This window comes from Dysidea avara, chromosome 1 (assembly GCF_963678975.1).
Source record: "Dysidea avara chromosome 1, odDysAvar1.4, whole genome shotgun sequence".
In the NCBI taxonomy this organism is placed as follows: Eukaryota; Metazoa; Porifera; class Demospongiae; order Dictyoceratida; family Dysideidae; genus Dysidea; species Dysidea avara.
The window spans coordinates 45,092,549-45,118,925 of record NC_089272.1 but is presented as its reverse complement, the minus strand read 5'-3'; the positions used below and the strand labels follow the sequence as shown (position 1 = coordinate 45,118,925).

At 35.6% G+C, this 26,377-nt stretch overlaps 2 protein-coding genes across 2 annotated transcripts; both read left to right on the top strand.

Annotated features, from left to right (window-relative positions):
• Positions 1-14,963: 14,963 nt before the first annotated feature.
• On the top strand, positions 14,964-21,704 carry LOC136247035 (uncharacterized). The gene is made up of 13 exons (XM_066038635.1): positions 14,964-15,003; positions 15,066-15,166; positions 16,756-16,853; positions 16,912-16,999; positions 17,054-17,139; positions 17,202-17,258; positions 17,313-17,428; positions 19,596-19,705; positions 19,759-19,854; positions 19,939-20,110; positions 20,160-20,303; positions 20,352-20,390; positions 20,452-21,704. Exons 1-13 carry the CDS (start codon positions 14,964-14,966, stop codon positions 21,702-21,704), a joined length of 2,400 nt encoding a protein of 799 aa, XP_065894707.1.
• A 665-nt stretch (positions 21,705-22,369) lies between these two features.
• LOC136247032 (sushi, nidogen and EGF-like domain-containing protein 1) lies at positions 22,370-25,337 on the top strand. The gene is made up of 5 exons (XM_066038630.1): positions 22,370-22,387; positions 22,738-22,860; positions 24,032-24,310; positions 25,002-25,227; positions 25,300-25,337. Exons 1-5 carry the CDS (start codon positions 22,370-22,372, stop codon positions 25,335-25,337), a joined length of 684 nt encoding a protein of 227 aa, XP_065894702.1.
• The last annotated feature ends 1,040 nt before the right edge of the window (positions 25,338-26,377 follow it).

Sequence of the window (26,377 nt, the reverse complement as noted above, 5' to 3'; positions counted from 1 at the left end):
CTAGTACATACTGTGGTACAATATCTATCATTATGTAGACCAGCACCATACTAAATACAAACCTGTACACCACTGTATAGTTAGGAGATTTAACCATCAGTCACATACCTATCTGAGTTTACCTCACGTAGATATTCCCCAAACCAGAAGTTCTCTTAATGCATGACTTCGGCTGTCCTATATAGAATTTATTTACAGCGCATGAATAAGCATTCTCTCAAGAGACAGTAAGGCGACATACATTACACAACTACTTACATGTATACTGTTTGAATTACATACACCCCCATAACAAGCATTTCTATAATGCTATTGCCCATGGCTTACTTTACATAAATTCATCATGGCTGTTTATCGTTATTATAGTGCTTGAAAATAATAGTGCATTATTTTAGTATATAAATTGCTACAGCACGATTAGTATAATCCAAGGGACCCAAGAAGCCAATGTGTCTAAGTGTCTGCTCTGTTTGTAACTAGACGAATAAACAACACATTACACATATGCACACACGTGAACCCTAGCTAGCTGCATTAACCATACTTTTGTCACCATTGTGATCAGTCTGTAGATTCAAGAGATTGTAATGTGCATAAAGTTTGTAACATCAAGGAATTTTCATTATGCACCTACAGTGTATATTGGTATTCACTGACTTTCAATACAATCAAATAGGGTAAGTTTCAATCCCACATAATGTTAAACATCTAGTGGTTTCCCACGCTCTTCACTGATGACATATGAGTATTAATCTGATTAATTAAGCAATAGTTGCACTGTCATTGTGCCTCTATGTACAATGCAGTATACTTGAATCCACGTACAATGATAATGTGATGTCACTGTATTGTAATCATTTAGACAAGTTTAACAAGTACTTACATACTGTTGATATTTATATATGTACGTAAATACTGTATTGATTGTATTGTCTGTATATAACTTTTTTATTCAATGGAGGGTAAGCAATTCATGCGTGATCAGTGTACATTGTAATTGTCTAATAAAAAATTTGAAACATAAATCTGGTTTTTTTTTTGTTTTTTAAAAAAAAGTTTTATCATAGCTAACTAGTATATTGCACCACAGTATATAACTTAATAATTTATATGAATTTCATTGTTGGTTTTAACAGGCAAATGATTGTGGAGCTTAGTGTTTTATGAAATATATTCATAAACAGTTAAATGTTTTAAAGTCTGCTTGAAGTTCTACGCATAACAATAGTAACTAGGTATATGGAAGCTGCATAGCATCTCAGAAATTTATAACAAAGGAACTCCGTACTGTTGCTATAGTGGTGCAAGTGTATCAAATGTACAGAGCCAGCATTTCTATTTAAAAATTCCTCTGAAGTGAAGCATTCAGTGTCTTAAAATATCATATCTGGCTGAGAGAATTAGTGTGATTCACTGTAAAGTTCCTGACCAGTTAAGAGACTTACATACCATTTTCTAAATAGTACTGTAGAAACCTGATGAACAACTATTACATGAACTTCTACATGAAGCCAATTATATTGGTGATTCCTATACATCACTAATTTGATATGTGCTTTGAACGCTTTTACCTTTAAATTTGTATGGGGATATAGTGTTACAATGTAAATAGGTTTCTTCCTTGACAGAAATGCTTTTAGCAGTTTCATCATAAATACAATGTCTTCTTTATACACTATTATTGAATTCCTTGTGTATAACTTCACCACACCACTGATGTACAGAAGTACCACTCTAATACTTTATGTGAAAAATTGCTATACAATGGCTATCTGTATATAATACATTCTTGGCCAGAAAAACCCAAACCATTGTGATCCCTAATATCACACTGTATGTATCATGCACCCAGCAGAGTAAATATGAATATGATCTTAGTTACTGATATGATATGTAGTATATATGCTAAAAATAGAATGTCATGTAGAGACCATCAAAGACACACACATACATTATGCACATGCTTCTTCAGAGCTTAAGTACGTATATATACACTGTTTGCTGTGAGTAATCGAGATAGGGTCTTTTCTAGGAATTTGCAAGCCAATTAAGTGATGTAATGTTGTGGGCACACACTACACCCTATCACATAACAGGCAATATCTTAGTACTGGAGTAAAATATCTGCATTCTATATGTAGCATTATATAGCCAGTTAAATGAGCAATAAGTACTGAAAATTCATGGCTGAATAGTATCAAAAGTTATGAGCCATGAAAGCTTGAAAAATTAGCAAATTTTATGTGCCCACATGCACTATTTTCGTAGTCCCAGTCATGACTTACATGTAGTTGAACTCTTGATAGGGTGACTTGTTTGTAGCTGAACTCTCCACAGGGTGATTTGTTTGTACTGTAGCTGAGCTCTCTACTCAGTGATGTATTTGTAGCTGAACTCTCTACTAGTAGCTGAACCCTCTAAAGGTGATTTGTTTGTAGCTAAATTCTCTATTGGGTGACTTGCTTGTAACTGAACTTTCTACAAGATGATTTTTTTTATAGCTGAACTCTCTAAAGAGTGACTTTTTTGTAGCTTGTATTTACTGGGTGGCTTCTATGTAGTTGAACTCTTGACAGGGTGATTTGAACACTTTACTTGTTTGTAGTTAAGTTCTCTACTGGGTGACTTACTTTTATTTTTTTAACTTTCCACAGGATGATTTGAGCTCTCTACAAAGTGACTTTTTGTATCTGAACTCTGTATCTTGGTACTCCTATGATTGATTTCCAGCCACATAGACAAAGATATAGTCTGCATAACTACAGTATACTAATACTGATTCTTGGTTAGTTATTTAAAGCAGTGAAGCAACAATGTTTGCATTGGTTGACAACACTGAAGTTCTTTGAGATTGACCTATGTACTGTAAAATGGATAGGTTGAAATTGTAGGAGTTGGAATATCACCCACACATAAATGTCTTGTTGGGTATTTAGATAAAATACAAAGAATATAAACTAACGCAATGAATGCTACTAGCTCTTGTTACCGCAACTGCCACTTTGGTGCAGCCATTCAAAGGCACCGGTTGGAGTTTAACTAGCATATTTCCCAGCAATATGATGGGAAAGTGGTTTGCCCATGCCTTTGATGACTAACCAATTCAAAAACATGGTATAGTTTGATTTATTGTGTTGAGTGACATGCAGCTTTTACATTGTGGGATTTAACATTAGAGTTTTAGTAAGGCCTTGTCCATGGCATAAAAATGTTGTTTACTATCAGTGTACTTACATCCTGCATGTTTATGTAAAATGATCATTATTAAAACCAATGCACTGCTCTTCATTCTGAAAAAAAATTTGCTTGATTCTAAAGCATTTTTCAATATCAGCCAAACTTTTTTTTTGCTTCCATATAATAGATTTCAGTAATACTGTCAGGATCCTCCCTGAACTTGCATGCATGCCTTTTTTTTGTAGCAATAGCTTGTTTAGATAGTTAAGTAATTAATTATTTACAGATGTAGCTAAGCATAATGTGATCTACTGTAGCTATCTGTCATTGTTTTGCTTATTTGTATATCAACTTAAAAACAAAAAGTTGTAAGTTATACCCTGTAGCTATAACTTACAGTGTATTAACAGACATAATATTCTAGCACCATATAGTTGTATGTATATGGATGTAACTAAACAAAACAGCTACTGTACAGTAGCTTAAGTACAAGATAAATAAGTTTTTTAATATACGTAAGCAAAAAGCAGAGTTGTAAATCATTGATAAATCTCATCTTAGTGTGATGTCCTCAGTGGCTTGCTACAGGGTACAGTGCATGCTTGTTCCTGTGTTGTTCAAAAACTATTTATGTCAACGACATGCCCATCCAAATCAACAGTTCTGTTTTACAATTTGCTGATAACTTTAAAATATTTTGTGTAATTCATGATGCTCAGGATTTTCAACAGTTACAGTAGCAACAGATACGTTACTAACCAGCAAGTGCATGGCTTAAATATTAATTTTCTATATAAATGTTATGTACTGCATCTTGCCACATGGTATGGTGTGAGTATAATATTCATACCATGATTCAAAAATATCATCTACTGACTCTATTAAAGACCTACACTTATTAGTGGTATAGTTATTAATAATAAGAAATCCTACAATCATACTGCATCTGTTATTTCCAAAGCTAATCAGATCTTACATACAGTAGCTACTGTAATTAAAAGTTTTTAATATTAATACAGGTAAATTAAGGCTAATTACTGCCTACTAGATGGCTGGTCCTAACACATGCATACATAATTACAAAACATACATACATGGAACAGAGGCTGATCCAGAAATAAATCAAAGGGGGTGGCTGGCTTAGTTTCATGCTTTTGCTAGTTTTTTATACAATGAACACTGCCATATAATGAAGTGGGGAGTTATCAAAGTAGGGTCAGTGTGCTTCACACTCAGCATGTGAAGCATGCTCTTACTAGGGGTTTATTAGGGGCATGCCTCCCAGGAAAAGTTTGAAAATTTCCCTCCTAAGATTGAATCTGGAAGTGATTTTGACTGAAAATTATAAATGTAAATTTTGTGCTGGCCACTTAATTGCACTGAACCTAGAGAAATACTGGTAAGTGACATGCTAGTTATTATAGTTTCTATTATGAGTGATGAAAGACTGGGCAACCTCGAAATGTTGACAATGCAGGGATTTAGTTTCCCACTGAATGTTGAACAAATACACAGTCAAAGAGTTTGTGACTAAACATAACAGAAAATGTGTACTACAAGTGCTTTATATGATTAGTATGAGTACTTTAGCTATTAATGCTTTGATTTGCATGTGTAAGTAAAGTAGTTCAATTCAAATTCATGATGGGTGGCTAGCCAACCCATCCACCCCCTGCATCAGCCCCTGTGGAATAACAATTAAATTGATTAAATAAATACTTAAAATTGTTAGTTGTGGTTGCATTTGCAATCCCAAGTTATTCCAACTATTTGTCACGTGTCTGCTAAATGAATGTTTCCTAAGATCAGTTATTGATTGGTACTTGAATAGCTTAAATCAATGGCCTCTATAGTCACACAGTTGCAAGGGTAAATAAATCAGAAACATTAAAATCATGCACATTATGAAGTAAATTGTATAACATAATCATATCATCTCCGTGTCTTCTGTACTGTAGGGTGGGTAATTTCAATGATCTAAGTCTATCCTGATAGCTTAAGTTTTGATTAATTTATGTAATAGCCTTTCTTTAGAAATTCTCTTAATGTCAGTAGTGTAAAGGTGACCCCAGATTGTATAACCTTCTATTAGCTTTGTTAACAACTGATGCCGTATTTGAATGAAAATCTTTGTCAATAATTACCCCAAGATCCTTCTCCTCAGATACTTCTACTAGATTACCATCCATAGGGTAGGAGAACATGGGATTTGAATGGCCCGAGTGTAGAATTTTGCATTTAGATATGTTAAATGATACATGTAGTTGCCATTCTATAGCCCATCTAGCACAGCTATTGATGTCAAGACATCCTGCAAAGTAGAAGATGGGTTCAAGTGGTTAATTGTAGTAAAAACTTTTTGTATCATCAGCAAAAAGGAGGACAGAGTGTTTCAAAACAGAAGGGAGATCATTAGTATAGATGTAAAAGTAAAGGACCCAAAACTGATCCCTGAGAGATGCCACTAAAAACATCAAGTATGAACTATTAACGACTAGCTACTTGCAGTCGATTAAGAGAGCTTTAATCCAATCAAACAATTTTCCCCTGAAACTATCACTGAAACCATTCAAAGCAACAGGTCCTGACAATCTAAACCCCCGAGTGTTAAAAGAAGCAATATTTCAGTTATGTCTACCCCTCTCAGTGATATTTACAAAGTCATTAGATGAAGGCAGGATACCAGCAGAGTAGACGATTGCTACAGTTACTGTACTCTTGTTTTCAAAAAGGAAGACAAATCTTCCCCATCAAATTATCGTCTAGTCAGTTTGACATCTGTAGTGTCTAAAGTATTTAAATCCATTGTTCATGAATCTATGATGCATCATTTGTGTTGTAATAACCTTATTACCAGTCACCAACATGAATTTTTACCTTGCAAATCCTATGTTATCCAGTTGTTGTACATATTAAGTTGTTGAGGACATTAGACAATGGAAACTCAGTTGATGTACTTTTCTTGATTTTAAGAAAGCTTTTGACTCTGTTCTGCATAATAGATTATTGAAGTAGCTAAAAGTAATAAATAAACTTATTGTAAACAACACTGAGAAACTACAGTCAGGAAGGTCAGCCTGACATTTTCTATAGTAAAATCTATTAAATACTTCCACTTTTTGAACATCAGTTGTTGCTTCAGAACTGGTCTCCACCAATGCTGGGATACTGGGCTTGATCTTAACATTAGATTTGATGTACTTCCAAAAACTTTTGGATATTGTGTGATAAAGTTAGCAATTTTATATTCATGTTTGGATCTCAATTGACAAGTTTGATTTCTTAGGGAATTTCTAGCAATAGCAAATCTGTGATAATCAAGGTGGTCCCCTGTAGCACAATATCTTCTCCACGGAGCTTCTTTGTGGTGTTTCAGCATCATAACTTGATGGTTTGTATAAGGTTGCTTTCTGTTCTGAAACTTTGGAGAATACTTTGGAATGCAAAGATCTACGTATGGCAGATTGTACATGTTGATTCGGAAGCAGAAAGTTCACAACTCTCTAGCACACATCCATGCTCTCAAATTCATCTTCAAGAATGCTTTTCAATTTACTGTAGAATAGTCACCTTTCGTAAAATTATATTGAATTATGTTATTCTGTAATGAATTCACTACAGGAGCACATCTAACAGAGAAATTCAAACACAAATGATCACTTGAGCCCAAACCAGAATGATAGTGTACTGAAGCAGCCATATTCTCATCATTGGTAAGTATGTGAGATTGTGAACCTGGTCTATACCTAGTAAAATGGTTGTTCATACACATTACCAGAATAATGTTTACCAAACCAGTCAATTCCAGGGTAGTTAAGATCTCAAGCTACCTTCAAGAATGGCAGATGGGATTGGACAACCTCACTCATCGATTGGTATAGTTTAGAAGTATACTGTCAACAGCATTAATAGAAGGACTTCTTTACAACAATGCCAACAAATAAATAGTCACTATACATCTGTTTTAGTTTAACCCAGAGTTGCTTCAAAAAATCATAGCTAAATGATACTTGTGTTGAATGGCAACTTAATATAGCAATTCCTCTTGAACCACTACTGGAGGTGGTGGAGTCAGGGTTAAAATTGTATAAAAGACATAATTATGTAGTATAGGGGATACCACAAAACAGTTATTAACTTTAGGCAATACTTCCACAAGCAAGATGAGATCTGTGGAACTTAACTTGTCAATTTATTTAACAATTGGTCACAATTAGTATATGTATGATGAAATGTTTCTTAGCACCATGGGGGTTTTAATGCATGGAGTCAATTTGTAGCCCCAATGGCACCATGGTGCATGCCAGAGCACCATGAGACACTATTTTATCAAACTTTATAAAAAAAACGTCTTTTTTGCCAGCTGCCTAGCGAGCATCTCATTAACTTCTCTCTCAAGACCTTGCTATGTTCTCATTCCTTGTGTGCGAGGCCAGGAATAATGTAAATGTTAGAAGTGGGGGCTGTTTTAATATAATTATTTCTTTTGACATTGGCAGTTTTCATACAACAATGTGTTCATTACTTTTTACAAGTAGCTAGTAATTCCAGTGACTGAGTCTATGGTACTGTACGTACACTGTATACTATAGCTACATGTAATGTGTCTGGGGACCATACTACATTTTTGAACAATCAAGGCACTTAATAGCTATCAGCTCACAAGTTGCTCAGAATTTTTACAAATATTGGGCTTACCTTCACTGCAGCAATATTGTCAACTTAGAGGTGACAACTACATGTACCTACTAGTAAACTGTTCCAAACGTTCACTGTTCTGATTGAGAAAAGGTAGATCTTAGGTTTTAATAGTTTCATGTGTCCTCCAATAGGGGTGACAGAGGAAATTGTATAACAGATAGGACTTATATTATATAGCTACCAACATCATTATTGACAAGACAATAGTAGCAACTGTAATAATGATATATAGTATGTCAGTATTGTGATGCAGCTTTGGGCTGGATTCATCAGTTGAGATCAGACAGGCACGCCCAGTGCATAATTATATGTATGATAGAACTGGTCTAAGGAGAAAGAACTAGCTATCTGTATGGGGAAGGGTGGAGGTGGAGGGAAGCATAATCACTGATAGGGGAAAGGACTATGAGTCGATGTACTGTATAGTAGTCACTAAATCTACCTAGTTAGCTATTCCTTAACCATGGGTCACAAGGCCGGATAAAGTACTAGATAAAGTACTCTATAGCTAGCTAACTACGTATACGTAGTTATCAATGGGATCATTTGACATCACTATAAGTTTAGCTACGTAGCTATGACTCTTTTCTGTCGTAAAGGTGTACTTGGCAAGCGCAGTCGACATCTCAGTCTCCGCGAAGCACTAGAATACTTGTAAATGGGAACTTGTACAGAGATGGAAGTCCCCTACATAGCTATAGCAACCTTAATAGTTTTACGTAAATCGTTTTCTATAAAAGTTGTAGCTATATAGCTATAAAGCCAATGATAACATATTGTGGGTTACTGTAGCTACCAGCTGCGTAGCTATTTTGCACTGCCTACCATTAAGTGGACTATTGGTAACTCGATTGTTTAGCTGCAGCTGCCATCAGCTAGCAACTGCTCGTGACAAGAAATGCTATCCGGTTTTCAGCTACTGTTTATTATCGGTGGACTTGCAGTGTCACTGAGCTACGGACTAAATATAAACCAGGCGGATCTACCTGACAAAGAAAAACCCTTGGACAAGAAGCCACCTTGCATACACGACGAGGTAACAGTTTCTGTTCTGGTTAATACTTATAGCTAGAATCGTATTAGCCCTATATATATATACGTTGATATAGCAATAGGATAATTATGTAGCTACATGTATACTTACCTGCGTGCTCGTGTGGTACAGTAGCTACTGTAGCTACAGGTATTTAAATTTTATGAATAAGGATTGCAATGGATGATCATTTAAATAGATCTACAGGGTCTGTGTACCTTTATCATAGCTCAGTATAGCTAATAGTTTGCTAAATCACAGTATTCTAATGTATTTATTTAATAGTGCTGATTAGTGTCTCTTTTTCATTAATTTGTGCATGTGCGTGCGTACGCGTGCGCGTGTGTGTGTGTAGCTCCCTGTAACTTTTCATCAATAATAAGGTAGAACAAAATGTCATGTCCTACTGTATTCATTAAAACCTTGAAAGCAAATTTTGGCACCAAAATGGTCTTGGTGAGGTACATGTATTTTAGAACCGGTGTGATAAAAAGCATAATCATTGTAGTAGAATATTGCACAGTTAATACACCTCGTATATAGTGATTGTTACTATAGTAGCATTCATTGCTTATCTCCAATGGTGACTATTTTGTGCAGATTGTTGATACAGATCCACACATTGTGGATCTTTCCAGCCAGGATGAAGGAGTGAACAAGCGACAGACTTCATCGAGCTACTCCAACATCAGAATACATCCTATGTTTACAAATGTTGCTACTTCAGCTATGCCCTTTGTACAAGGAGAAAACAGTTTGCTGACACGTGGTATCAGAACCCTGGCGAGTATTTTAATGGTCCATCCTGTGGATGGTAATCTTCGCATACCACCAATGTGTAGTGAATACACATTTGGAGTCAATCGGGGTAAATGTATATCACCTCTACCATCTCAGAGTGGCTATGACTGTGGGGAGTTTGGAATAATCCCACTGTCATACATTGGTGTTAGAGAAGTGTGTACTTCATCCTCCTTAAGTTCATCGTGTACTCTACAAGGTCCAAATGGTACTGGACTCCCTAATGCTGACTATTTGCTATTTGTATCAGCATCATCTACCAGTAAGTTACAGTATAAAAATTTAATGGTATCGTTTCATAAGGGGTTGCATGTTGTAGTCAAAAACTTGTTACAAACTAATTGAGATGGCTGTATAGCAATTGTAAAAAATACAAACTGAAATTACTATGGAAAGTTATCTCTGAGTCAGTGAAGAACAGATTTAGTTAAACTAGCTAGTAAAAAAATGGCTATTGTACATACTTGTTCAGACATACAGTAAGGTCATAGTATACATGTTCAGCTGTACGAAACACCAAATAAATGTGACCTTTTAACAATAATGTTTAAGTGTCATCTGCATGCAGCACTTCGCTCTTTGAGAGTGGGAAGAAATTATTGTTTTTCCCAGTTGTTTGGTGTGATGCTGTTTATCTTTAGTCTACTGAATTTAGTATGTAGTACATTTAGAAATTAGCAGCCATGGAATTTTATAGATCAATAAAATCTCTAGCTGAAACTGATTAGCATGTGCACATGGTGATACAGTGTATATGCTTATTGCTACTTAGCTAGGGTGCACTACTCATCATAAATTGGCCTCAAGTGTTTCAAGATACTTTGTATGTAATAAAAGTATTGCTTGTGTGTCAAGTTGTGATTGTAAACCTGATAATTATGTATATTAAGTGTCTGCTCTACAGAAATGCACAAGCTTACTATTATACTTGATAAGTAACACTGCAGCATTAAAATTAATATTACAGTACATATGTTGCACTTCATAGAGCACAGTGATGTTCTCAGCGTGCATTGTGTTATGTGGGATGGTTTTGCTCTTATACATATTCAAGCATAACTCACATACAGTATATCATAACAGTAATAATAACTCTAGCAATAAAGAGCTTCTGTGTGGGTGATGGTGTTTCTTCATCTTAAATCATACATTCTTTTATGTGATCATTGTGCATTGTGGTCATCTGCATGATCTCGCCATTTGTTGCAGTTTTAAAAAAAGTAGAAAGTGAAATAGCTCTGACTACAACAATAATTTGGCATGGGGTTGAACAAATGTGCAACACGTGGAAGTAGTTTAGCAGTAACCTCATTACTTAAACTGTATATAGTTCAATCTACTGCATCTATGAATAGGCAACATATATGTACATGTAGCTATTATACCAATGTGTCAGCATGTGTTGGTAGAATGTTGCACCATTTTAAGCTTGAAACTCAGAGTTGACTGCATTGAATTACCCTTACAGCTGAGGCCTTATTATGTTAAATATGATTTCTGGAGGCAAATAATAGAGTGATGTCTCATTTAATACTGGTGATCACAAGGTGATTTCCTCTGTACGACACTATACTTTCTGTATTATTATAGAAACTTTATCTAGTAGCATGTACACAAGGCCATGCATGTTATATATATATATAATACCTGTGAATTCCCAGCATCTAAGAGATTCGAGTTGTTGTTTTGGATGTATCAACTAGTAAAAGGAATGAATCTCCAAATAAATAGAAAGGAATTTATCATATAATAGATTAGTAAATCCTTTCACAGCCCACATTTGTAGACATATTACATGAAGGAAATACAAGGTATTGTTGTATGGCTTAATCTAGGAATCCATAAAGTAGTAATCAGTTACTTGAACAATAACAACAGTTACAGCAGTAACCCAAAGACTGACTTATATTACACACAAGCTAGGTGTCTATTGTTTCCCTATTTACACACATCTACGTACAGTGTATGTACTGTACATAGTTCAAAGCAGCATATTGCTACACTACAGTACAAAGTGTACAGTACTATCCCCTTCCTTCAAGAAGACGTCTTAGCTTGAAATTTAACTGTATGGTACAAATTTATTATACCACCCGTGTAAGGGGTTGTTGGTGTCTCTCACGATATCTTCTGGGTGGTGTTGGAGGTGAAACATTTTTGTGTTCTGAGTTGCCATGGCCATCTATCAATTGTTGATCATAGTCATCATCATTAATGAGTTGGAGTTTAGTTCCAATGCTTGGTGTTGGTGCTTGTCCCTCCTTTGTTGGACTAGCTGGCTGTTCAAAATCCTTCTGTTGTTTGTTAGTTGTTACAACAGTATTTTTCTTCAAGTGAATGTTATTAGTGCAAGGTTTAATGGATAATCTTGCATTTCCTTTTCTTCTCAACCTGTAGGTGGCCTCTGATAATATTTGTTTGAGTGCTTGATAAGAGGTCCTGTCCATGGATGGTGAAACTTGCAATGTTGTTCTTTCTTGGTGACTGATGAGTGCAGCCACATGCTTTCTGGTATTGCTGTCCGTTTTCATACTACTCTTTCTGTTGATTGTGCTGTCTATGCCCATCTGCTTATGAGCAATGTCAATTGCTGTAGTCAACTTTTTTTTCTTTTTTATATGTGGATGCACGCTCATTAAGAGTTTGAGGCTCTCTTGTTGGTTCCAAACATGATGTCAACTGTCAGACATGTTTGTCTGCCAAACACAATATAGAAGGGTGGGAACCCAGTTGATGGATATACACCAGTGTTATAGGCCATGCACATCTTGCGTATACATATGTTGCTCCCAGTTGAATGGATTGTCTTTAGAGCATGTCACAAGCATGTCTAAGAAGGTTCAGTTGAATCATTCAACAAGACCATCACACTTTGGATGGTATGGGATGGTTCTGGTTTTATGGTTGCTTAACAGCTTGCAGACCTCACTAAATGGTTCCGATTCAAATTGGCAGCCTTGGTCCTAGGTGTACAGTAATTGTTCAGGTATCAAGTATTTCAAGAACACTGCATCTACTACCTTGTATGCAACTGTCTTTGCCTGTTGGGTGGGAGTAGGTAGGGCCTCCATCCATCTTGTAAAGTAGTCACAGACCACCATGACATGAGCATATGAGTGGTCAATATGACTCTAGGTAAAGGTCTACTGCCATTATCTGCAACGAATATACAGCTGCAGTGATTGCACCCAATGATGCACGTTGTCTGGGTGTTTGTAACTTTCTAGTATATAACACACTGGACATGTTTGGCACAGTTTTCAGTTTCTGAGGATCTTGTCTTGGTCAAGATGACTTCTTACTGCACCTTATGCAATTCTTTCAAGATTACTTTTTGTAGGGTTTGCAGAATAACTAATGCATTATCAAGGGTCCATGCCATCAGTATGGACGAACATTACACTCTGTGACAGGCTCCACAATACCACCTGTGTAAAATGTCTTTGAAGAGCTTGTAGTGTCAGCTGTTAACCTGGCAAATGGTCACACAGTTGAAGATCTACATCAAGCACAACTATCAGATGAATGTGTTCGGCAAAGGAAGCAGACAAGAGGCAAGCTGCTGAATTTTCTTGGAGTCACAATCCCAATCACCAGAGGCTCCATCAACAGTGAGACCTCAAGAAGAAGTGCTGTTGAGACACTATCACAGAGACCCTAAAAGGTGATATCTAAGTTATCAAAATTAGCAACTACATTTATGTTTCTTTCATTCACGGCTATCCTGCTGACTACGCCAGTGTTGTGTAGCTTGATCTAGTGATCCATAGAGTAGTAATCAGTTACTTGAACAACAACAACAGTGGCAGCAACAACAAAACGACTGACATATAGTACACACAAACTAGGTGTTTATTGCAAATAGGCCTGAGTGAAATATGCTCAAAAGTTTGCCCAAAGTCGGCGAAGTGCTTTCAGGTATTTCCCAAACTCTTCACCTATTACACTCTTCAGTGTTTCCATAATGCTTGCATTATGCTCCTAGAATAGCAACATTTCTTATAATTATCTTGGAACATTTTAATCAGTGAATGCTCTATTAGAGTATTTCACTACAAAGTGATTGCTGTTTTAGAGTCTATCAATCTAAGAAGCTAAGCACAATGTATTTGAGTGCTCTATTGAAGCTTCCTCTGACTGTTCTGTTAGGGAGTACCTATCTATTTTCATGAAATTAGCTTCATAATTTGAAATATGCACATATAATATGCTAGCATTATGCTAGCATAGCACTCCAGCCTATTATGCTTTTTATTATGCTGGTGCAGGCCTGTATTGTTCTCTATTTACACTTATCTATGTACATAGCTCAAAGTAGCCTATTACTACACTATGGTATACAGCGTATGCTACATGAGGAAAAGGAAAATACTTCTGTTATTTTAAAGCTATATACATACAATAATTATAATGATTGTGACCGAATTTTGGAAAATCACCCGTACAGGCGCATGTGAAATAATTAGAATTTTCATGTATAGTGAGTTACTATTAAAAGGAGGGTACAGTTTTAAAATATTTCAATAATCTTCTTTTAATTTAAAGTATTGACAACGGCTTACAGTCATTGACAAGTAGATTTACAATTTACACAGTAAATTGTTATTTATCATTAAATGTTTTAGATGTCAAATGCACCCATATGGTTGATTTCCAAAATTCGGTCACAATTTTTGTAGTCATTCTGGTCTTGACCATAAATGTCACCAGGTGTTCTGGTAGGATTTGATTTATTATGTAGGCATAGCATTTTAGATTGACTTTTAGCACTTCATCATGTTTCAGTTCATTATTATACTTTCCGTGAGAGGATCAGAGGCTTTGCCAATCAGCACCCTCTGTAGAGCTGGTGGAACATTACACAGAATTCTATCATAAGTGTACCAGACCACTTTTTCCCCACTGACACAAAAGTTTAAAAAAGTCAGTTTTAGACTACAAGATGACCGGACAACTAGGACACTTAAATCACTACCATGCTTGTATGTATGAGACATACAAGACTCAGCAGTACTCAAAGTCTTTATTAAAGAGGCTGCAGGACTATCAAGTCCTGAGTGCTTGTGCACACTACATGTACACTGTATTGTCCATGTTAATATTTACTGGCAGCATAGGATAATCTCAAGCTACTACATTGGATAAGGGGACGCTGACCTAGATTGGTAGCATGCTCAGTAGGTGTATATATGTGCATATAAGCATGTATTTATTTTTATGTACGTAACTACAAGTGCTGTACAGTATGTTTATGTCTGTACCAGTAAACATCAACAGAGTGAATACTGAATGTAGATACATAGTTTATCATTCAATCTGTGTACCTTTTATTATGACTCATCTTGTCTTTTAGGTATTTGCAGTGGGGGAACTTTGGCATATGCTTCCCATTGCATGTTGGATATGAGTGACAATTACAGACCAGTTGCAGGATTCATCAATATTTGTCCATCTGTAAGTTTGTTATATGGTACACCTTTTGTACTTAATGTAACTTTTATTTGTGATCGGATTTGACAAAATGGCTACAGCAGGGGGCCTGTAGCCATTTTAGCTTTTATGAATTATGATATCTCAAAGTTTAACAAGAAGTAATTTATATGCTGTTTAGTTTGAAACATTTCATCTCAAACACCAACTTGTTAGTCAAAAATGTTTACAACAGGCTATTTGCAGTCTCTTCTTTTGGCAACTCTTTAGCTGTTGACTACAGGGTATACAGCATTTATAAAATTAATGATATAAAACAGCCTTTAGTCACCTGGAAACAGTAGGTACAATGGTAAGATACCAACTCTAAAAAAAACAGGTTAGTGGTTTGGTTCCTGCTGTAGGCAAAACTTTTTCTTCATGTTTCAACTACTTTTAGGAAAACCTTTTTATAAAGCATTTTGACTGCTCCATTAGGACATTTGAGCATTCTATTAGAGTATATCAAATTTCATGGTTTACTGTCCCACTCCAAGAAGGATATTTTCAGTGAGATATCACTTTGAGGGTACTAAGTCCCACTTCAGCAAACCGAGAGGGCTGAAACCTTGCCTTCCTTTCTGCCACCTATGGTTGTAGGAATGGATGATATTTAAAGTTTATAAATATGGTTTCATGCAATACACAGTTTCATACTATTTTCATTATGTGACCGAATTTTGGAAAATCACCCATATGGGTGCATTTTACACTTAAAATATTTAATGACTAAAATACAAGCTTTATAGTCCAAACCTACTTGTTAATGATTGTAAACCATTCTCAATACCTTGAATTACTAGAAAATTCTAGAAATATTTTTATAATTCTGCTCTGCTCATAATTATAGTAACCCACTAAACATGAAAATTCTAATTATTTCACGTGCGCCCATATGGGTGATTTTCCAAAATTCGGTCACATATATTAAAGCATTTGAACACCTTATTAAATAACTGATTGCTATGTTAGAGTCTATTACTGCATCTTGAGCATAATTTTCATGTATTATTTGTAATTAATAAATAGCGTGATGTGATCATTGCTAGACTCAATAGACAATATTACAAATATTTTTAGAGCAAAAAAATAATAGTGTTAATCGTTTTTTAGTGTAACATACCATACTAGTATCAATGCTAGTACTGAGAAATTTTGATATTAGACAGCACGATATTTTTACTTGATATTGTATATAGTGCAACTATATTATTAAGTTAGATGTCATTGTATACCTCTACTACTAGATCCAGATACAAGAGTACAGTTTCTAAACATTTTTACTGAAGATAGATTGCAGTAAACCAGTCCATATCATACCTTTTCATGCAAACACAATTGGAAAGCTTAAAAGACTCTGTGTGTGTTTTTTTTTAATTAACAGTTTTGTGGTGTTAAGACATTAGACAGTGCAGATACTGCAATTTAGCTTAATATTATTTGCAGGATTAATCAATACTCGCTATAAAAATAGAAAAATTATTTTTAATGCATGTTTGCTACTGTATATACATACCCCCATCATGATGTGAACTGTTACTGAATGTTTATGGGTGTTATTTTCTACCTAACAGGCTCTCACTAGCCTAGCTAGCAATGAAAATGTTGTGCTTGGCTTACTCATGCATGAGATAATTCATGCAATTGGATTTTCAAGCAGCTTGTTTAGTCGGTAAGAATAAGCATTATAAAATGTGATGCTTACAACAGATATCTCCTCATAAATTTAGATTTGTAAATGACAGCGGTGTTCCTTATAATCCAAGAAGGACTATCTCTAGCCCATATGGATCAACCAGTGCATTCACAGGTCCAAAGGTATCCTAATTCATATATTAGAAAACCTTCACCATTAATGTTCTTCTATTTTAGACACTTGCACTTGCAAGATCATACTATTCATGTGATAGTATTGAAGGTGTTTATCTAGAGAATCAAGGAGGTTCTGGTACAGCAAGGTAAACACATTGATAACAGTTTATATGAGTGCTGAAGATTCTTTATCAATTTTTGTACATAGCTCTCACTGGGAAAAACGAACTCTACATCATGAATTAATGAACGGATTCATATCAATGTTAGTCTAAGCACAGAATGTTGTAATGGTGGTAATTCTTACACATTTATTTAGTGATTATTTAGTGCTCAGTGAGTTCACTATTGCATTGTTTGAGGACAGTGGTTGGTACAAAGCTAACTACACTGCATTACGTGAGGTTAATCAACATCCACTACAGTGGGGCAAAGGTAAAGTATTAATACAATTGTAGTATTATTACGAACTATTTAAATCCCGACATCTAATGTTATGGATACACACAGTGTACATAGCTGTCAAGTGGTTTCAATTACTCTAATTAACATACACTGAGTAAAGAAAAGAAAGCTTGTGAAAGTGAACAAATACAGTGTCTACTATAGCAGAAAACGTTGTATTACATCTGCTTAATTGCATGTGGTGTAATTTTAATTTTTGGTGTTAAAAGTACTGTAACATGCATACCTGACTGTTCATAGGGCTCCCTACAACATACCATATGTACAGTATTAGCCTAAGGTAATGGATTTAGAAAAGTGATTCATACATAAAGTGTATGAGGTTGTTCCATGGAGCACCCAAGAGGCCATTTTGCAGAAACTAATTTTGACACCTTTTAAGGTGCAGCACCAATGTGGTACTTAAAAGTTGTTTTAACAGTATGAGAAGAGGCTGATTTCTCCACACTGACAGGTACTCTGCTTTACAGTACCTACTCACGGGTTCTGTTTAATCCTATATGATTGGTGTAATTCAGTTACTTGTTACTGTTGCAAGTGGTTACCTGAATACTGTACCTTTACTATACATGTAGTTGGTATGCATTCACCTGAGTCCCCGCCAAATATAGTAACATCAAAGAAGTGAACATGTGTTCACTCCCAATTGTTTTGTACTGGAACAAGCATGTTTTCATGTTGTAAACGTGTTTGCGTGCCTGAATCGTCCATACTAAATATTTTTAAGGCCTCACAACTAACTTGTTCTTTCCTGTATCAAAGCACTTTTTGATAAACAGTTCTGGCATTTAAAGGGCTTCACAGCACTACTAAATGTTTGGGTTAGGGTTTAGGCCCATGTAACAAGAGTTATTAACAAGAAACGAGGGCTCAGGTGAATACGATCTGACTATAAGCGGTTAATATATACATTACACATTTCAAACCTCTATACAGTGTAGGTAGATCTTTAAAAAAACTATTTAAAGTTGTGCAATGTAAAATCTGTTGGACCATCCTATGGATTAATACTCTACATGATAAAAGTCAGACCGTTAAAAGTGAGGTTTCAAAAAAGATTAAAAGTTGTAAAATAAATAGCAGAAGTCAAAAAATGTGATCGGATCTGTGAAAAGGGATCCTATAGCCTTTCCAAATTTCCAAGTTTGACGAGTCATAACTCACCGTGTGTTTAACCCATTGTCTTAACATTAGGCCTGTGCCTATTATGCCGACATAATATTGAGAATAATAGGTCACTAATTATTAGTAATTAAGCAATTTTGTTGGAATTATAGTATCATTGCAGGCATAATTTTAGAATTATCACGGAAATAATCGGTGTAATTAAGGGGCATGTCTCTTTGTGATTAGCTAGAAGAAAGTGTTAAGCTACTAAGCATGATAGGAGTGCTGCAGAGTACGGGGATGAAAAACCTCTAAAATATTGAGGTACTCTAATAGAACGCTCAAACACTCTAATAAAGCAGTCAGATCGTTTCATGTCAACAATTTGCAGCCAGCATCTGGGATATAACTGCATGATTATCTGCAATTGTGAAACTTGTATACGTTATACCAGCATATTTTCTTCTTCAAGTCTTCCTTGAACATACTGATATCATTATCTACCCTTAGCATGTAGCTTTAATAGCTATATACACTAATAGTTGAAAACACTTGAATAATTACTACAGATATAGCTTAAAATGATGTGTTAGATGGAATTCTTCACATATGGCTATTGATTAATTGTTTAAAAACTACTTATAACAGCATCTTGAAAACTAAGCGACTAGCCACAGCACCTCAGTGAGAATTATTATGGCTAGATAAAAGAATAAAAAATGAATAATAGGATGGTAGGAGTGTAGGAGTGTAAGGTGACCAAGCTTCAGGCTGGTACCATACACACAAGTCAAGTTATGGATTGCCAAGTACATGCAATTGGAAAGGCTTATAAGTTCCCTTTTCAAAGATCCAGTCACATTGTTCCACTGCCGGATTTATTATACTGTAGTTGCATCAAAAAATCACTGAAAGAGCTGTCTTTTGGGAGTTTCAAGTGCTGTGGTTATTTAATGGAAAGTGCATGAAAAATCTGTCTGCATATTCTTACCGTAAGCAGTTGCTTTGATTTGTATACATATATTCACAGGTTTAGGGTGCTCATTTCTAAATCAACGATGTGATAATCAGAGTGTTTACCCTTACTTGTGTGACACAAGCACTAGTCAATTGACGTGTACATATGATCATTTGACTAAGGTATATACATGCTTAAATGTAGTCACATTTAATGCAAACTGTCTCGTCAACAGGGAACATGTTCTACAAGATGGGGTGGTTTTGATAACTGCCCCGTTGCAGTTGCTGATGAAATAGAGGACCACTGTCGAACTAGCCTGAGTGTATCGGTAAGCTTGTAAAAAGTATAATGGAATCTTTTACCACAATATCTGTGATCTTATACAGTCATTATGTTTGTGTGTATACTTTAGGGGATACAAGAGGTGGAAAATTATGGCAACAGTTCTATTTGTATTTCAGGAGTCAGATTATCATCCTCCCATTCATGTGGTACATATATCAATGGACCTATTTTACCACTTTGTGTCGCACATGAGACATACACTGTAAATGGCAACAACAAATCAATCATATATCTAGATAGTACGTATGTGAATTAATAATGATTACTTAGTGAAATTATTTTGAGTAGATACACCATATGGGTGCCAAGATGAACATGCTCTGCTAACTAATGATAGCTGGGCTGTACTGTGTCCTCCAGCTGAAGAAGTAGTGTTAAGATCTCCAGCAATCTCAGAAAATCTGCCTAGTCTATCAGATGCAACAAGAATTGGTAATTTAAATTATACAACTTGCATGGTAATGTTTATCTTTTCTGTAGCTGTTGATGAGTTAGATGTCTTTGGGAATCTTATAACTTGTAAGTTACTCTAATCATATCAAAATGTAATATTGATTACTCTTGCTGATGTTTCTTGTAGCCAATGATGAAGGTCTAGAGGCTTTTGGATTGTCAAGTTTTGCTAGCAGCGTCTTTATACAGTTGAATGTTAATGTAAGGAACATCACCACAGCTCCACTCTGCCACTTGTTTGGTTGCTCATCATGTACTTCTCCAGTTTTTGTTAGCAATCTTAGAACATCGACATTAACTGCTAGTATTTTGTACCTGGGAGCTGGTGGGTTATTTACAGCTAGTATAGTTTCCAGAGACTTTAGAACACAATCAACTGATTACAGTCTCAGTCTAATGTTGGATCCATTTGCAAATCATTCTTTTGTGTACTATGCAGCCTCTGTTGACTTTGTGGGTGATCATTTACAAGTGCTACACTCAAATGATGATAGTGTTTTCAGAGTGGTTGCACTAGCCAATAACACAGAGGTCAGAATAGCTCCAAGTAGAGATGTGAACATCAATGGAATGATAGTGCGCTTTGGAGAAGAATATGTTATGGTATTAGAAATGGGAGGGTCAGTGATGGTTACCAGTAGTGAAGATCTTACTGGTTCTAGAGTAACTGCTAATAAAGCAGTATCATTTTATTCTGGTCACTATTGTGCTACAGGTAGCACTGACAATTGTTCAGTTCTCATTGAGCAAATTCCACCATTCAATTCATGGGGGAACAGTTTCATATTACACACCAATGTCAGTGGGTTGATAGGAAACATGTTCAAGTTGATATCATCTGATATTGGTGCTGGTGTGTCAATTAACTGTACTAGTGATGGAATCAACTATGAGAGTAACAACTACCATCTTGGCTTTAGACAACACCTTGCTTTAACTATTGTTCATGACTACTGCAGAGTTGACTCTGATGAGAATATATTGATTATTCAATTTAGAGACAGCAACTTTGGATCCATAGACACCTTCATGACTGTTGTCCCATCACTTGACCACTTTGATGATTTTTATGTGTTCAATGCCTACAACAATTTCACTAACTATGTTGCTCTCACTGTGACAGCTACAGATCCAAACATCAACAGTTTTCTACTTAATAACTTCCCAGCAGTTGTCAGTTGGAGATTAATAACCCTTAATGATCAATCATTATATTATGGCGTGCTTACTGTTTCTTCTGGCAGACATACACTTACTATTTCAGGTGGTGGTGTTAAGTTTGGAGCTGTCTTATATGGGTCTGGTGGCTCAGACACTTATGCATTGCCAGCTGGAATGAGTCTTGATGTTGCTACTGACCTTCCTTCACAAGGTACATAACTATTACAAGCATATTATAAATTATAAGTATTTTAATTTCTCCAGCTCCTTCACCAGTTCAAGATGCAGTACTAACACTAGTTGATGGAATGATCAATGTCACATGGACACCTCCAGTTGTTCCTAATGGAATCATTGTACAGAGAGTCAACTCTAGTGGGAAATTTTATCATTATGTTCCAGCCAACCAACACTCAATATCACTACCACACATCAATGATGCTCTTGTGTTTGTAGCTGCTGTTAATCTGTACGGTCAGAGTGTGTTTGAACGTGCCAACTCCCAAAGTATGTACACATACCTGTATATGCACATATTGAATTTAATCACAAAACTTTATTGTAGTTCCCTGCCTTCCATCCCCTTGTATTAACAATGGTACTTGCATTGTAAGAAATGGAACATCGACCTGTACTTGTACAGCAACATTTCTTGGAGAGAATTGTGAAATGACTCAGAAGGTATAGTAATTACATGTAGTAATTAGCCATTAATCTAAGTAGTGGGACCATGTGCATTGCACACTTACTAATCTGCTATCAAATTGCCTTGAAATTTGGCACATACAAGGGGGGGAGGGGGGATCAAAGGTGAATCTTGTTTGACTTCAATATGATAAACAGTTGCTGAGCTTTTAACAATTTTCCCATCAAATAAGTCCAATATGTCGTCATGCCTACAAGTTAAATCACATAAGGGTATATGTTGCTGAAAATCACCTTTATCTAAGGGTGTCATTGTTGTGTCTAAAGGAAAGAATAACATGACAATAGATAATTAAAAACTTTATTTTCACTCACTCCAACATTTGCACACAGCTCCATGCAATCTGTTTCTTATTTTCCACCCTAAGAACATTGTCACCTGATGAAGCTATGGAGGCAGAAATGTATTGGGGTAGCATTGTTAATTGGCCAAGGGGTTTTCCTAATGTCTTGCTATCCATGGACAGGTACATGTACAGCTGTAGCATGTACAATAAGTATCTATTGTTGAATTAATCACTTATCATTTTTTCCCTACGTTTTGTAGCTCTACCCTTTTGGGACTGCTCAGAGTGATGCTCGGTTACCACCACTTGATGATGGGAGTTCATCAGCAATTACCTTAATCAGAAGTTTCAGGTTTTATGGTCCAGCTAGCAGCACTGCTTACGTATGTTGATTGATTGTTCTGCTAAGCATTTGCTTAGGAGAGCATTGTTTAAATTTTCTACACACCATGCTTACTTGAATATAGTATCACATGGATGATATACAGATCATAGCAATGTTTTGCTATGAATGAAGTTGCTGTGTGGTCCTAACTGTTGAACTGTTTTAATACACTGGTTATTGGTTATTTTTGTAATAGTGACATAAGTGTAAATAGGCATACACTCAGAACACCTATATATAGCTTTACAAGTGTGCATACATATATCAGAAGCCATACTATTGCTGACCACGGCTGTACAGCATGGAATATACTGCTTGTAGTTGGACTGTATCAGAAGCTGTGTATAGTCAGTACATGTTCACTTGAACTTTGCCAAGTATAGTATTATCAAAGAGGTGAACATGTGTTCACTTCCAATGGTTTTGTACTGGAACTAGCATGTTTTCAGGTTGTAAACATGTTTGCATGCCTGAATTGTCCATGCTAAATGTATGGGATATTTTTAATTTTAAAAGCCTTATATATATAATAACTCGCTTGTTCTTGCCTGCATCAAAGTGCTTTTTAGATTACAGTTTTAGTTCTGGCATGTAAAGGCTTCACAGCGCTACTAAATGTTTGGGCAGTCGGTTGGCCCATGTAACAAGAGTTAATAACAAGAAACGAAGGCTCAGGTGAACACAAACCGACTATAGTACAAAGTACATTCAATAGTAATATACTGTTGTTTGCTAACTCTGATAATATTAGCTGTACTTAACAGCTTCATGATGACTAACTTGATATGCATGCTTAGTACTGTGTAATATCAAACACCACCAGCACCTCTTATTATCATGTTAGCTTTCCATAATGGATTTATACAAACTAGTGTAAAAACAATAAAAATATTAAAACACAGGAATAGAGATTGGTGAAAAAAGCAAAGCAACAGGAGTCAAACAAGCCATCATGTAAAACAGACAGAGAACTCAAACAAAGAGAAGCATTCTAGGTACTTATCTCTGTCCCCGACTGATGGAAACTACCGTTTTTTCCTTAGTCTTTATGATACCCATTGAATCCAAATATAGGAATATATGTGTGTTTAACAAGCTGGCTTGTTTGACTCTTGTTTCTTTAATTTTGTGAAATTATTTTTACACTAGTTTATAATACTTTTGTATAGGTAAACAGCAATGGAGTTGTCAGTCTCGACAGAAGCTTTACTTCATTTAGTCCCAGATCATTACCATTGAATGGCACTGATAAAATCATTGCACCATACTGGGATGATGTTGACACTAGAGGAATTGGAAATATTTACTATCGTCAGACCACTGATCCTAGTCTCCTTGCTAGAGCAACTAGTGAAATAAGAGTAGCTTCTCCAATGTCAGAACCTCTTTCCAATTTATTTATTGCTACATGGGATGCTGTTGGCTCTTTTCCTAGAGGAACTAACATGGTTAGACATAGGATAATTACAAAGCTTGACACGTTTGTTTTCCACAATGACATAGTAGGGTTTTGGGTGGCTATATAGAAAAATCTGATTTGGATGTAACAAATCAGAATGTACTACTGTAATAAAATGTTACACATAAATATCCAGTTGATTATGTGCATTGTGGTTTGTCTGATTGTGAGGTGTGAAAGATTTTAAGGATTGACTGTCACTCTTTTTTCTACAAAACCTGGATTCACTATGAATGTAGTACTTTATCTTATAATCTGTATGATTGTATCATGTGAGACTGAAGTGTACTACAAAATACAACAAAGATATTTTATTAACAGTGTGTTTTAGGTCACAAGTGGTTTTACAATTTTGAAATTATGAGCCTAAAATAAAGTAGTGTCTAGAGGTTTGCTTTCTTTGATAATGTAAAAATTGTCTGATGTTTGTTACTGGTTGCAACTGCCATGAGATTATAGGCATTTGTGAGATTGCGTGTGCTGTTTAAAACTTGTTCATAATGGCTTGTTAGTATTTCTTCCAACAATGATTCATCTATTCCATAGATAACAGTGCAAATATTTTGTTGGATTAAAATATCTTGACGTGTGTGTCAATTTGATGAATTTAGCTTATACTCAACGTGCTCAAGTTTGTACAATAGGGTGCCTATTATACTGTATGTTTAACTACCTACTAGACCAACACATTCCAGTGTATACTAGCTTACAGTGCAGTTGAATCTTTTGTAATATTCCTATATGATGATGGTGGGATAGAATGGGGAAGAGGTTTAGCAGGAATCAATGCTGGTAATAGAGTATCTTCTGTCACAATTCCTGGATCAAGAACTGTGAACATACTCAATATTGATCAAACCACTAATATAGGAATCCCTGGAGTGTGGGTGTTTCAAGTTGACAGAGGTATGTATGAGTTCATGTAAGACATGTATTTGAAAATTTGATAGTTACATTGATTAATATTGTCTATCTAAGTCAGCATGCAACAGTGGCTGAAGGCTAATGTTTTATAATAACTTAGCTGCCTGTTTCTTGTATGTAACCAATTAATAAGAGTAATAAAAAAAGTTGCATTTTTTACGTCATAAATAAATAATTAATTAATCTACAGGCAAACTACGAAGCCCACACATGAATACTCACTGGTAGTGCATTAGATGATATGAGATAAAATAAAAAGGCATTTCAGCATTTCATTTTCCGTGCCTTTGTTAATTAGTTAGGTTTTCTAATAAATGCTGTCCTTTTCAGAAGCAGATCTAGGGGGGTTCAAAGGGTTCCATGGAATCCCCCTTTTGAAAGAGCCTCTCTTACTCAAGATAATCTAATAGAGCAGTCAAGATCGAGATACTCTAATAGAGCAGTCACAGTATTCTTAAGCTTAAGATCTTAAGAATAGCAGAGTGGAACCCCGCTTTAAAAAGTATGGATCCACCCCTGCTTTCCTTTTCTTGACAACCACACCATGTATTAGTTACAAGGCATTCCACTTGTATAACCTGTTTGAGTCACCTCGGTTTGAGTCACCTCAGTTTGAGAACAGTCTAGGGTTTCCAACTCAAAATAGGAAGGTACTTCCTTATGTTGTTTCTGGTGATTTTCACAGTCTGACCTTTAAGATACAGCAAACAAGTGCTAATTTATTATTAGATTGCTTGTAGCATTGGGTATCAACATACATTTAACACACAAAAACATACAAAAAGTGGTCACATGACCAACAATATTTATAGTGGTTACCATACGCAAGGAAATTTTGATGTCAAAAAAATTTAACGAATTTGATGAATCGGTTTAATTCGTCAATTTTAAGTGTTTATAAGCGCCCTTAAAGTACAGGTTTTGCCTACAATTTCTTAATTTTTGTCAACATTTTATTCGTCAAATCTGCCGAAGTCTGAATTCGTCAAATTTTTTGACATCAAAATTTCCTTGCGTACGGTAAATTGGGCAGCTTATTAGAAAATCATTGTATTGTAAGGTGACCGAAGTCACACTTAGTCATATCAAAACTTGCGTCAAGTTTACCGCAAAAATTAAATTACATGTATAG